The sequence below is a fragment of the Puma concolor genome, chromosome A1 (assembly GCF_028749965.1).
Source record: "Puma concolor isolate L17-30 chromosome A1, mPumCon1.1.hap2, whole genome shotgun sequence".
Classification (NCBI taxonomy): domain Eukaryota; kingdom Metazoa; phylum Chordata; class Mammalia; order Carnivora; family Felidae; genus Puma; species Puma concolor.
The window spans coordinates 227,771,954-227,787,038 of record NC_141667.1 but is presented as its reverse complement, the minus strand read 5'-3'; the positions used below and the strand labels follow the sequence as shown (position 1 = coordinate 227,787,038).

At 43.7% G+C, this 15,085-nt stretch overlaps 1 protein-coding gene across 12 annotated transcripts in view; it reads left to right on the top strand.

The window, feature by feature from the left end:
• Positions 1-7,009, top strand: part of NBEA (neurobeachin) — a 697,478-nt gene extending 690,469 nt beyond the window's left edge. For all 12 annotated transcript variants that reach the window (XM_086713686.1, XM_086713662.1, XM_086713695.1 and 9 more), the window contains 3 exons: positions 1,985-2,181; positions 2,962-3,113; positions 5,161-7,009. In XM_086713686.1, the coding sequence (XP_086569812.1) occupies positions 1,985-2,181; positions 2,962-3,113; positions 5,161-5,251 (440 nt within the window). In that variant the 3' untranslated portion in view covers positions 5,252-7,009. The remainder of the gene's footprint in view (positions 1-1,984; positions 2,182-2,961; positions 3,114-5,160) is intronic.
• The last annotated feature ends 8,076 nt before the right edge of the window (positions 7,010-15,085 follow it).

The window sequence follows — 15,085 nt, the reverse complement described above, 5'->3', positions numbered from 1 at the left end:
TTTTATGTAGTATTTTGTGGTCACCAGCACTCTAGCCAGAACCCTGGTAAACTCAACTGCAACACATCCCTATGATGCAGCCATTAAAAATAACCTATAAAAGATGGGGGAAGATATTCATGATGCCGTGGGGGCCCTGAGGGAAGTCAGGTTGCTTATCAGACATGGCCTTGGACCCCCCCTCCCTCCAGAAGCCCCTTCCTTCATCAGGCCCGGGACTGTGTTGAGGTTGATGGGAAAGGAAACATGATTACTTGGAGTTTTTGACTTTTGGTGAAAGAAGCGTTGTTTCAAGAAAAGTTAGGAAACCTGGATTCTAATTCTGGATCAGACACCAATTCACTGTGAGGGGCTCTGGGGCAGGAAAAAGCCTAACGCTCAGGAAAAACTTCAAGAAAACCAGAGGGGCTGAGTGGATGCTGTCTCAGTGGAGTTAGAGAGAAGGCTGGCAGGCCGGGGACCAGTGGCACAAGAACTTGCGATGTTCCTTTTATTTTGAGTGTAGTGGGAACTCACTGGAGATTTTTAAGCAAGGTTGATCGTATTTGGTTTTCAGGAGCTTATCCTGGCCGCTTTGTGGAGAATAGATGTAATGTCTGAAGGTAGCGACAGTGTTTTTCACTTTTGTATGTAAGAGTAAATAACCCTATGGACACGTAGGATATTTTTAATAAATGTCTTTTTAACTAAAAAATAAGTAACGATAAGTGTAAGATTATCCTATCCTGTAAAGTGAAAGGAAAGAAAAGGAAAAGGAAAATACAGACACATGGTAGGTATAGAAGAAAACATTAATTTTGTACAGGTGATGGGTGATATTAGAGATGATTGCTGTCTTCTTTTTCTTTCTAATTTTCTGTCTTTTCTATCATGCACATCTATTTAGTAAAAATTTAGGTATAGCTTTACAATGCCACTTGTTTAATAAAATTCCCACCTACTGGAGTCAGTTGAAAAATATAATTCATTAGCTGTCTTTATGAGTTTTTTTTTTTTTTTTTTTGATTGGGAGACAGGTAATACCAAGCTATATTAACCAGTTATTTTTATGAACTTGACTAGTGAAATTTTTATCTTATCAACACAATTTCTACCAGGAGGAAGGAAAAAAAAATTGGAGCAAAATAAGTCAGCCCCCATACTATTTTTATTCTCTCACTTCACTATTCATATTTAAAGACAAAAAGTGTTTTTACACTCTGAATCACTTGTTTTACAGTCTGAATCACTTGATTAATTATCTTAACTTTGCCTTTTACATTTTATGTATGAATTGTAGAAAAGGTGAAACTCATTATGATAGGAACGTGTTTATGTGGTATAATGTTAAAGTTCTGATGAAACTAAAGAAAATTAGCAGTTGTGTGGATAATTCTGAACTTTGAAGAAACATTTCTAAAATCGCATGAAGAGAAAACTTTGGGACATACAGTATTTTAATCTCACATTATCTATGGACTGTATCCTTTTTTAAGAATATTATCTCTGGGGCGCCTGGGTGGCGCAGTCGGTTAAGCGTCCGACTTCAACCAGGTCACGATCTCGCGGTCCGTGAGTTCGAGCCCCGCATCAGGCTCTGGGCTGATGGCTCAGAGCCTGGAGCCTGTTTCCAATTCTGTGTCTCCCTCTCTCTCTGCCCCTCCCCCGTTCATGCTCTGTCTCTCTCTGTCCCAAAGGTAAATAAACGTTGAAAAAAAAAAAAATTAAAAAAAAAAAAAAAAAGAATATTATCTCACGTAGAAAAAGACCAAGTATTTCCCTAGATGAAAAGTTGAGAAGGTCAGCTCAGAAGACACAGCTCCCTGTGTTTGTTCTGTTTAAACGTAACATCAGTGCCTGGCTCCCGCCAGCGTACCTCTTTTCTTTTCTGCCTCCTTCCACAAATCTGAGTGTATGTACCCAGGTAGTGTCAGTGTGTTTGTAAGAACCCATAGGTGACTAGTCATTATGAATGACTCTGGCCGTTGATATCCTCCTTCTGCAGAGGGTCCTTGCCTTGTCCACACCATCACTGGAGATTTGTTGCGAGCCCTTGAAGGACCAGAGAACTGCTTGTCCCCGCGCTTGATTTCCGTCTCGAGTGAAGGCCACTGTATCATATACTATGAACGAGGACGATTCAGCAATTTCAGCATTAATGGGAAACTTTTGGCTCAGATGGAGATCAATGATTCAACACGGGTAGGTCTGCATGTTCGGTGCTAAACAGGGACTGAAGCCATCAGATTGAAGATCGACTATCTCACATTAAGTGATCCATAATACAGTTTCTCTGGTATCCAGATAAAGAAATGTGTGGTGGTTTTAAAAGCAGGTAAATTCATGTGGATTGATGCTTTGAACAAACCCAAAGTTCATTTAGTCCCAAGTAGGTAACTCTGTGAATTTGATTTTAGAGATGACAGCTTTCGTTTGATGAGGGTCAGACCCTTAAGGAGATTTTTCTTCAGCTCTTTTATAAGCAGCGCTACACCCCCTGACATTAAAAGTGAGTTTATTGTCAAAGAATCTTATCTTCAGAACCCTAGACCAAAAGTACGTGTACCAGATTGCCCTTCGCTCATAAGTGAATTGTAATTATTGGTTTATCATTATTAAAAGCTGTTTTGAAATGATGCCTCTGCCATTTGTTCTGAAAGTCTTGACATTGTTGATATTCAGACTTAACAGAACATCATGTTACTCAATTCTCAAGTTCTTCCCGGATTAGATTGATAATATTCTCTTTGGGACGTCTGTTATTTTGTAACCTTAATTGGTTTTAATAAGATCCTTTGTTTATGTAAGAACTCTGATGAATTCCACATTGGAAATTTTGTAGACTGCACTTGAGAAAACTTGGACAAATGGCTAAAAGTAGAAAATAATTATGAGGGAACTGAATTGAGTGCTTTTCAGTAATGACCATTGACCATCTGGGAAAATCTGAGAGAAATGGCTGCTTTTCTGCCTTTTCTGAAGGCCATTCTCCTGAGTAGCGATGGCCAGAACCTGGTGACTGGAGGGGACAATGGTGTGGTGGAGGTCTGGCAGGCCTGTGACTTCAAGCAGCTGTACATTTACCCTGGATGTGATGCTGGCATTAGAGCAATGGACTTATCCCATGACCAGAGGTGAGCCACATGAAGGAGAAATGTAATCACTTGAGAACTGTCCTTGAAAGTCCTGTACCTTCTACCAAGGGTGAAATGTGCTGTGAATAAGTCTCCAGCATCCAGATGGAAGAAAGGCTAGCACAGAAAAGGGTAAATTGAGGACGGTAGTAAATGCTCTAGGAAAGGATTCTGGTAAGATGAAAACAGAGGAAGAGAATAAGGCAGGGGGAAGAAAGGAAGGAATGGGTCAGAGGGAGAACAGGCACATCAGACACTGCCCAAAACAGAACTGTTCCCACTAACGTCCCTGCTCGAAGATCCTCACTTAGTCTCAGGGTCCACAGGCTTCCCTTCTGGAAAGTGGAGACACGTGTGTTTCAGCAGAGGTGCGTTTCAGCTCGAGTCATACTTGTAGCTAGCAGTTCCCAGCAGAAGGCTCAGTGTAGACCAGAGCTGGCCTGTTTTAAAAAGATACAAAACAGGGCACCTGTCAGTTAGGCATCCGACTCTTCATTTCGGCTCATGAATTCACACTGAGCACAGAGTCTGCTCGGGAATCTCTCTCCCCCTCTCTCTGCCCTCCCCTATTCATGAACTTGGGTGCTGTCTCTCTCAAAATAAATAAACATTTAAAAAAGAATGACAGGGGCACCTGGGTGGCTCAATCAGTTAAGTATCTGACTCCGGCTCAGGTCATGATCTCACAGCTCGTGAGTTGGAGCCCTGCGTCGGGCTCTGTGCTGACAGCTCAGAGCCTGGAACCTGCTTCGGGTTCTGTGTCTCCCTCTCTCTCTGCCCCTCCCCCGCTCGCACTCTGTCTCTGTCTCTCTCAAGAATAAATAAACATTAAAAAAAAAAAAAAAGAATTGGTATGAGAATTAATTAATTTGATTTTCCATGGTTCCTCAGTTGGCAACAGGATTTTACTGTTTCCTAAAATTCACCTTGGGGTTTATTATAAAGTGAAAAGAATATTTGGAATATCGTACATTTAAAAATTTTTAAACCCGATAATCTTAATGTGGTATGTAATTTCTCTCTTATTTTTGCTGTATATTTAACAGAAATAAGAAAAGCTTACTAGCCAAAATTTTCAACCATCTGTGTATTCTTTATGAAAATATTGTTTTCAAAATGTTATAAATATTAAAGCATATATAACACGTTTAACAAAGCATCACACAATCTAGTAAAATGGTACTGACGTCATCAGGAAAAGCAACGCAATTTGATTCAGTTTGGGGAAGGGATATTTGATCTGCAGAAAGCAAAATTAAGCAGGCTAAGATTATTAGAGTATTCCAAAATGCTGTCGTCCATACTCATGAGTAAATGGGAATGCTTTATTGTGTGATTATGTGTATATACATGAGTGTTTCTAAAGTTTTTGAAATAAGGTGCTTGAAATTGTGTTAAGTAGTTTAAGTGTTCTCCCTGGCGTTCTTAGTCGTTCATGTATTCGTGTAGCAAACATCTGCTACTACCGTCATCGACTGAGCACTACCAGATAATCATAATTGTATATGAGGGAAGCGGGGACACCCCAACAGAAGAGGGAAGGGATCAACTTTTCCTGAGGGTGAGGGGGCAGGAAAGGCTTTATTCAGTGGGCACCAGGAGAGGGGGTAGATGGGAGCACCTGCAAGGTCACAGTAGTGCCAGGGGGCTCCAAAGAGGAGTGAAGAAAGATACTAACAAAGTTTCTATTTCTATTTTAATTTCATCCCTAATTTCAATTCTGTTTGCCTTTTATAATGTCCCTGGAAAGTTAGAACAGCAACACGTGCATGTAAGCCATGTACACACACTGAAGATGCACACCCAGAGCGTTTATCTGATGAAGTGTCCGATCAAAAGCTAAGCAAGCAGTTCAGGTCTGGCAGTTCAGGTGTGAGCAGGAGAGATTCAGCTTCTCTCAGGAGAACCAAGAATAAGTTGTAACCCTCTCTCAATGAGCACAAAACCAAGACTTGGTGAACTTAGAGACCATGATACCATCTACCGTAAAGCAGCAACCACATCAGTGATTTCATACCGCTCTTAACCACCATCTCTGCTTTTCCAGGACTCTGATCACTGGCATGGCTTCTGGTAGCATCGTAGCTTTTAATATAGATTTTAACCGGTGGCATTATGAGCATCAGAACAGATACTGAAGACAAATGAAGAACCAAAAGCCAAGTTAAAGCTGAGAGCACAAGTGCTGCATGGAAAGGCAATATCTCTGGTGGGAAAAAACTCGTCTACATCGACCTCCGTTTGTACATTCCATCACACCCAGCAATAGCTGTACATTGTAGTCAGCAGCCATTTTACTTTGTGTGTTTTTTCACGACTGAACACCAGCTGCTACCAAGCAAGCTTATATCATGTAAATTATATGAATTAGGAGATGTTTTGGTAATTATTTCATATATTGTTGTTTATTGAGAAAAGGTAGTAGGACGCTTCACAAGAGACTTTTGACAATTCTGAGGAACCTTGTGTCCAGTTGTTACAAAGTTTAAGCTTTGAACCTAACCTGCATCCCATTTCCAGCCTCTTTTCAAGCTGAGAAAAAAAAAAAAAAAAACACGTTTGATACTTTGTACATCAGATGCATCTTATTTAAAGGGATACTTTTGTAAAAGTAAAACCTTGTATAAAGAACAAAACGTTTCTTAATTTTATTGTGGAGTTACAACTTGCATGTTCTTTAATCCTGATGTCTCGATGGAACAGGTGCATTCAGACTATGAAACAGAAAGATCCGTCCAAGGACACAGCTTGTACGAAAGGGTTGAATTTGGGCTCAAACAGTAATTTTTGACATTTTCACCAAAATATGGTTTGCACTTTTTAATCTAAATTCATCCCTTCTAAGTGAAATTTGCTCATAAAGCATTTGGATACTAAGCCATTATTTGCCATTTTTGCTACTTTAGACACAGAAAATTCAGCCCTACCCTTCATAATTTGAAGACACAGCAGAAAGGGGGCTTAGGGATGAGGTCTTGGTTTTTCTTGTATAAATAGAAGTCACGCCCATTAGTTCCATAGTAATGACTTCCCAACTCCTGGACATCTCTTCCAGACTCATCCTGCTGGCTTAGCGTGTGTACATTAGGGGAGGAGAATCTGATGCTAACTATTTTTGGATTTTTTTTTCTCTTTGGTTCTCGAATAGCTTAGTTTCTTTAATAACAAGCCAGACTTTATTATAACAATAACTGAGGCTATTCTTTTAGGTTCTTGTGAAATTCTCACCTAAAGCCACATTCTTAGCCTAAGGCACTTCATCTTCTATGATATAAGATGATGGGTGTCAAATGATTTTCCATACATTGTACTGATCAAGTTATACACCCAGGGGTATATACACTTTATTCATGTTTCTTCTTTGTATATTTGGTGACTGTATCGTCATAGATGTACATATTGTGTCGGTAGGGCTATGAGGCATGTTACAGGAATGTGATTTTCTCAGAATTTACACTCACTTGCAGTCATTTATTTAAAAAGATAACACAAGATAATGGGTTCTTTGTATTGGCACTTTGCACCAGAAACATATCATTATTTATTGGTGTGATTACTTATTTGTCATCCACCTTGTATTAGTAAGTTTTAGCACTGAATTCCTTCTTCATTGTTGTTTGTATTTATGAGATTCTGAAATTCTGGGGAATCAGCGTAATGATTAAGTTATTCATCACCAGGCTGTAAGCAATATCTTGAGTTTGTAGCTTAGAATTGGGAGGATACTGAACATCTGGAAGACAAGTTCATTTCATCTTGAGATCATGGTGAAATATTTTGGATATATAAATTCCTTCAGCTATTGTAACCATGTTTTATTGCAAAGATGTAAAATATGCCAGATGTGTGTGAGTTGGAAATCAAAAAAAAGAAAAATAAAATATGCAAAGAATTCACCGATTGTTTCACATTTCATTGGACACTTCACCAACACGCATTCATTATGTTGTCATACAAGTTTAAGAAATCAACATCACCTCGTATAAAGGCCCGTGGCATCTAAAAACATGAAATAGGGTCCTAATGAGGTTCCGTAATTTGCTGATACACGAGCTGCTCTGCTTGACCATCTGGCAGGGATTTGGGGCAACGGTGACCAGAGGGAAACGGCCCTGTTGTTTTCTTCCACATAATCCACTTTTTGGGTTAGTCTGTGTTTTATTTAAAGGGAACTAAACGCAGGTGATGGTGAAGAATATAACTGCTTATCACATGAATGTTATCGAATAAGGCTGTTTTTGTTTGAACCGTGTGTTCTAGAATTTATCATGTCACGCCTGCATGCCACAGGCAGGGGACGAGCAACCTGGAGGAGGGGTGCAGCTGCCAGGCGGGCAGGCGGCAGGGGTGATGCTCCGGGGACCCGGTCACTCCACGCCATTTCGGCACAGGCAACAGGCCCAGGGCGTGACGGGACTGCACGTAAGCATCCGTCTACGTGCTCGAGACCAAAAGGACAACCAACAGCCACCCGAGAGAGACTTGCTCCTGTCACTCTCCACTCTGTCCCCAAGCCAGACATCTGTCAGCCACCGTAAGCCCAGCCGGCTCGCTCAACCAGCCTCCTGGCAGCCCGTCAGTCGTTCAGTCAGGCTGGCTACCCGCGCTCTTTAAACCAACTCCCCACTTCCAGAACCATCATCCGAACTGTCACCAGAACCTCCCGACCTGTATCCGGGTCTCCAGCCAGACCCTCCCGCCACACTTGGCCTTGCTCCTAGAGGGTCTGGTGCACCACCACCCAGTCATCCCGCGGCCGAGCACCTTGCAGTGGTTCTCTTTAAACTCTGATGGGGGGTGCCTGGGTGGCGCAGTCAGGCGTCCGACTTCAGCCAGGTCACGATCTTGCGGTCCGTGAGTTTGAGCCCCATGTCAGGCTCTGGGCTGATGGCTCGGAGCCTGGAGCCTGTTTCCGATTCTGTGTCTCCCTCTCTCTCTGCCCCTCCCCCGTTCATGCTCTGTCTCTCTCTGTCCCAAAAATAAAAAATAAAAAAAACATTGAAAAAAAAATTAAAAAAAAAATAAATAAACTCTGATGGGCGAAAACTTGCCTGGGGAACTTGTGCTCTTAAAAAAGAGAGCTTACTCTAGGCCCCATCCCCGCCAAGTGATTCCGGCACAGGTCATCTGGGGCACATTTTCAACAACACCGATGTGAGGGCTGAAATCCAAACCCAGCAGAGCATGAAAGTCCTTCAGGAGGGAAACATTCTCATTATCCCTCCCTCAGGGGAACCCACCTATTTACAAGCCCCTGAGAACTTCCCTGTGCCTTGGTCCCTCGTGTCCTCCCTGCCCAGAGAGCACCCCTCTGCCTGCACTATGTGCTTGAGCTCCTTGTTGCAGATTGACCTAAACCAATCTGGTCATGCGCCATCTTTCTGGCATGTGAAGGTAGTATCCAAACCCCACGTGCACAATATATTATCAGGAAAACAACTTTCAGGACCAATATCTTCCACGTGTAGAGATACCTTTTCAGCGAGCACATTTTAGCAGGCAGGCAAGTAAAAGACCCATCAGAGTTATTCTGTGAGCTTGGTGAATTCCAGTGCCTTTCTAGATGATCTGACAACCATTTGACATAGAAAGTATACTGAAAGCAGACACCGGCATTCTGTATAGGAGCAGGACCCTATCAGCCTTGTGATGGCTTCAGAATCTGCCAATCCAATCATTTAGGTATCAGCCTCAGGCACCCGCGTAAGAGTATAAAGACCTCAGTGGATTCTTACACCCTGGTTATGGAGAGGCAGGAAAGGTCTCTAAAATACTGCAGCCAGTGCATAACTGGACTCACATGTATCCAATACCACTACTTTCATCAATGAGAGACCCTTTGTAATATCCCTTATGCTAATTCAGAAGGCAATACTATCCCCCACTGAAGAGTCATTCTTAACATTCACTATCCTAACTTAATAAAAAAAAAAAAAAAAGCTTCTTGTTCCTTTTGGAATAAGGAAGCTGGAGCTCTGGGCCCTGACTTACATTGAGTCTGGAATGTAAATCTCTGATCTGGACTGTAAAGCTCTGACCAGAGTAACTGACCGCCCCACAGAATGCAGTACGAATAAGCACATACTATCCCGATGTCTCTAGTGCATATTTTGAAGTAACTTACAGCATCATAACACTTGTACTTATTGTTACAGGTTCAGCCCAAGTGCTCCCTCCTCTCTGAGGCCCTCCCTACCTGCTGAGTTAGCTTGCCCACACCTGGTATGTCCCTGTCCCAGTGCTGAGTAGTAATATTGTCCGAGCTTACTTGCCTCCACCACCCCCCCACCCCCAGGACTGCGAGCTTCTTAGTCAATGGCATCCTTTTATCTTAGATCCTTAGGAGAGTGTTGGATTCAGATAAATTGCCAACAAATGTAGACTTGCTGGATGTATGGATAACAAATACCAGATCCCTGGGTCAAGTGACACAGTTGCCTGTGATGCTCGAAAGCCTGCCAACCTACCTCTCTCCACTGCCTCAGGCTGTCCTCTCCTGCCCTGCTCTGTGGTCCTTCCAGAGAGCACCATGCCCAGTTACCACCACAGTCATGGGCTTTTTCTAGTACAGTTGAAGGGATCATTGGTTATAGCAATTACCATAGCTACAAAGGAAAGAAAGAAAGGAAGAGCAAGAAAGAAAGGAAAGAAGAAAGAAAGAAAGAAAGAAGAAAGAAAGAAAGAAAGAAAGAAAAGAAAGAAGAAAGAGAAAGAAAGAAAGAAGAAAGAAAGAAAGAAAGAAAGAAAGAAAGAAAGAAAGAAGAAAGAAAGAAAATACATTTTTGAAATCCTGCTTTTTATCGTATTCATCCAGTTGGGAAAAAAAGGGGGAGCCAGCTGGCAGATGATTTGGGATAAGAACTTCTCCTGGTATTCTGGTCAATTCAAGCACGGAAGGCATGAGCCAGTAACTGGGCTCCTCACTCTGGAAGTAAACTGTGAGTTCCTTCATCAACTCACATTTTATTTAACCATGAGTTCAAATGGGCATAGGAACATCTACATTACATGTTGTTTTTGACAATCAGCTTTCTTAATGTATGTCAAGCACCTAGTGGAAAACCTGGCTCTCAGTAGAGTTCAGTCGTTGCCTTCTACAGTCTAGTGAACATGCTCCATTTCATCTGCTTGGCATCCTCTATTTGTCTTCTATGAATTTGGGGGAAAGGGGTAGTTTTCCTCCTTTTTTTGTACTGTAATTTACTGGAACCCAAACCTTGGGACCCGTTAGACTCATGCCTGTCCAACTATATCACCTCCATTCTGGTGACCTCAGTGACTGAGCAGTGGTAGGTCTTCCAAAGCCTTCCTTGAAATGTTTATATTCTGAAGTGGTGGGGAGAACAATTCTCCTCTGGTGTCACTAATCTGTCAATAAGAAACCAGAGACTCCTAACAACCATGTTCCCCATTACATAGACAAAGCCCATTTACAACAGCTGAGGATAAAGCCATGGGAAATAAAAGATCATGTACACTTGTCTGTCAGCCACAAGCCCATGAGGACCTAAATTGACCTCATTCTTACAGGTGACCCAATTCTGGACCCCTGATTTACTCAATGACCAATGACCTGCCTGACTTTATTGATCAAACCTTTGTTTTTGGTGCTTGAGATAAAATGAAAGTGTCCTTGACTAACACAGTTCCCTGCCCCCTAAGCATATTCCCAGCTTACGTAGGACCTGGCGATCTCATGTTTAGGTAAAGATCCAAATGAAATGCCTGCGTTTCTCCATCAAGTAGACACGGGGAAAAATAACTAAACATCGACGCTGACTAGAACAATCCAGACACAAAAGAGTACATGCTCGAGTTGACATAAGGTGCCGCTGTTCACTGACACGTGCTGTTAAAAAAAACGGGACAGTGATTTTCTCTGACTTTCAGTCAGAGATTGTAACAGATAAGGGCCACGTAGGGGATCCTGGAGGGCCAGAGTTGTACCTTAGGGCCTTGGGTTCTCTCTCATGAGCTGGGTACACTACCCAGCGACATTCATTGAGCTGTATGTTCAGTAGTTATTTGTCTCCTTTTCTGTGTGTATGCTATACTTCAGTAAAAACAGTACTTTAAAATTGTTAAATGTGCCATGTCTCACACGGACTCTTGTGACCACTGAATTTGTGAGACCTAAGCTTGTCCCATAGTCAGAGCCAAGGTCCACCACCGGCAGTAGCCTCTTTCTCCTATGGTCTGTAGACCTTATGGTCTTGGCTGTCCTGTCTCGATGAGCACTCTTTTCTTCTAATGACAGCCTTGGTTCCAATGTCTTCTCCTCCAGGAAGCCCACTATCCTCACAGGGGAAGGCACCTTTGGTGCCCATCTCTCTGGGCACAAGACTGCACAGCTCTCCTTTGGCATCCATCTTCCTGTATTCCCACTGCTCATTGACACATATCTTCCCTCACTACAAGACAGCTCAACTGTCGGGATTTTCCCTTTTGGTGTCCCAGGCACTTAGCACAAAACTGTATCGTCACTGTCATTTATGTGTCCGTCTTTCCCACTGCGCTGTGAACCTACATGCTAAGCTGTTGAACATGTTGATTGAATGAATCAATAAACCAATGAATAAGTAAACGTATGAGTCATGCGGGAAAAAAAAATAATAAAGTTGGGATTTGAGGACTTGATCTGAGTCCAAGTTCCTCTGCTTACCAGCTCTGTGAACTTGGGCAGGTGATTGAATCTGTCTGAGGCCGGGCCTTTCAGGTGTACAATAGACAGTGCCCTTGTACAAGATGCATGCTTTGCAAATCATGAGGCGCTACAGAACTGTGCGGTATTGCTACCAGACGAGGAAGCCACCCAGCCACCCAGGCATGTGCTCTTATGACAAGGGCAAAACTCAAAGTGTGGGGTGTGGGGGCACTGTGGATCTTTTTTGATGGAACCTGAGCCCTCCACAGAAGAGGCTGAGGCAACAGCTTCCCGCCACCATGTGTAGACATAAATGTGGATTTCAACTCTGCTTAGCACCTAGTAAGAAAAGAAAAATTTTGTTTGGTTTAATTCTGGTTGTTGGTTTGTTTTTATAATGCCCCTTCCCAGTCAGCACACAAACAAAACCAAGAAGCCACTCAACGCCACTGGGAGATCCAACTTCTTCGCAGGGCCTTCTCTGAGGGATGATTCTCATGGATAATGACATGTTTTCCTTGCTTGCTTCTAGAGCCAAAACGCTGGTAGGGAAAGCTGCGGTTAGAAGCTTGGACCCCTCTGTACAGACTCTCCTCTCCTCTGGAGGAAAGAGATACCCAAGGGAACTGCTCTGAAGACAGAGGGGCTTTGGCTCCTGCAGACCCAGGGACCCCGGGCTGGACAGGTCGGAGCAGCTCTTCCCAGGCAGAAGGTAGCCTCAGGAAGGGTCAAGTTCTCCATGCCTGGGGAGGGCTGCAGGTGACAGACCATGGCCCCAAGATACCCCCTCAGCCCTTCTCCTTTGCCTTAGCAGGAAGCTGATGGCCAGAGAGGTCACCACACATGCAGAAAAACTGGCAGTGTTCCCACTCTGCTCCCCTGCCCTCCATCCAACACCCAAGATAGCCAGAGATGGGGCAGGCTGGAGAGGAACTGGGCATCCTGACTGGGGGTGGAGAGGTGGCAAGTTCAGGATGAGGGAGGCCCTCGGGATGAGGGAGGTGACACTGATACTGCCAGTGTCACCAGCTGCAAGCAAACATGGTCAGTGCCCCCTCAGAGGACAAAAAAGGTAATGGGCCTTGAACCACCTCATGAAATCAACCAGCGTTCCCCAAGCCCGATCCGAAGGCCCAGGAGGAAGATGCCATTGGATCACAGTGAAATTGGACAAATAAAAACTAGAGACTGGGTACTCTCATCCTGAGACTATGCCTTTGTGTGTGCTAAACACTTCGGTTCTAATGAAATTAAGGAAATAGCAAGCAATTACTTTTCATGTCTTTCTTGATCAAATAAAGTCAGTGCTCAGAATATTTTCGAAAAGCCATTTCCTGAAATCCCAAAATACCTGATTTAGAGCTGACATTTGCCCTCAGGAACAGAGCAGACCCAGAAATCCAGGAAGAGGCATTCCCAAGGCACAGTGGGTGTGAGGTGCCATCCACTACCCAGGATAAGACCAAAGCAAACTAAGCTAAAGTAAATCAAAGCAACCTAACTCTCTCTGTGTGTCTAGGAGATTGAACAGCACTTAGATACAAATTACAAATTTATGTCTATTGGAGGCAGCAGAAAACCTCTGGCTCAACCTGGCCCACAGAGAACATAGGTTCCATCAAAAATCCCTTGCTGCTCCTGTGAGGGTCTTCCTGTCTGCACATCCCCCTAGTCCAGTCCTGAGAGGTGGAGAACGGGCTTCTGGAGCCAGAAGGGCCGAGCACCCTGCATCCTGGCTCCATAGGCAATTTCTGCTCTCACTTCCCTCCCAGGATCACCCACAGGAGAGGGCGCCCTCAAAAGCCTTGGAAAAGGAGTCTTTTCTCCATCAGCCAGGCTTCTTACAAGCAAAGAAAACCAGCTCCATCCAGTTAATTGAAGCGGAAAAGTGATTTATACAAGGATTGGAAAGCCTCCTCCGTCTCAAGCTGTGCGGCAAGCCAGATGCCCTGAGCACCCTTCCCAAATGGAACAAGTAGAAAGTCGGGTCAAATACAGAAGCTCTATTTTAAATTCATTGTGGAGCTGGCACGAAAGGAAGACGTCCCAGAGGCTAAGCACAAAGTGAAAGTGGGAAACCCCGGTTGCCTACAGTGAAGGAGCTATTTTGGGGAGGACAGGAATTTGTGAGGCAGCGCCCTCAGCCCAGTGGGTGGCCCGGCGGTTCCGGAGCCCCAGCGAGGGTTAGTTCTCGCTGAGGACCTGGTCATGGTGTGGTTTTCTATGTGCGTTGGTTTGTTATTTTTGCTTCGTGCAGTTTTGTGTTGTGTGAGGAGACCAGAGGCTTCCTCGTAGAGCCGGAGTAGTTAAAAGAACAAGGCCCTAGGGTGGAGGATGGTAACAGGCCCAAAATGCAGGCCCACGCCACAGGGATTTACAAATAGACAGTAAGAACCCGAAGAAAAGCAGCTTTACGAACCAGGAGGTTTGTCAATGCTGTGACATCAGATTTGTTTGGAGCTTTCTGGCAGGGCCAGCCAAAAACAGAAAGGGAGAAGCATAATCAGAAACACACTGAGTTGTTATTAACAGCCGTATGGAGTACCTACTGGGTGCCTCAGACTGTTATGTGATCTCAAAACATTATTTCTTACCTTCCCAACAGTAGCCACGTAAGGAAACATTATCATTCCTATTTTCACATAACAGACCTAAGGCCCAGAGAGATAGGTACGCACAGAGGTTTCCTCATGGTAAACTCTGAAATTAATTCATCTTACTTTTTTCTAATTTTTTTAATGTTTATTTCTTTTTGAGAGAGAGGGGGACACAGAATCCAAAGCAGGCTCCAGGCTCTGGGCTGTCAGCACAGAGCCGGACGTGGGGCTCGAACTCACCAACAGCGAGATCATGACTTGAGCCGAAGTCAGACGCTTAACCGACTGAACCACCCAGGCACCCCTGAAATTAATTCATTTTTAAATGAGAGACACTGAGAAATCAAAGGAGCACTGCTTTTTCAGCATAGACACAGATTTTATTTGACTTTTTCCTTAATAGTATTGGGTAAAACCCAAGGATATAGTGTGAAAGCAGCTCAATGAGTGTAACCCTTGAAAGCACTAAATTAGCAAGACCCAGGTTTGCAGCCTTCCAGAAATCTCATCTCTGTCATCACACTATACGGTCCTCGTGGGCAGAGGACCTCCCAGACCAGGGCCTAAAGAGGTGCTCCCTCAAGTCGGCGGGGGGTGGGGGGTTGGGGGAAAATCTGGATGTTCTGAAAATCATGAATATAAGAAATGGGGACCGTGATCTTTCATGAAGGTCCAGACGCTTGGCTGGTATCTTTGCTGGGCTTGAATTCTGCCCCGTTCATTAACTTATT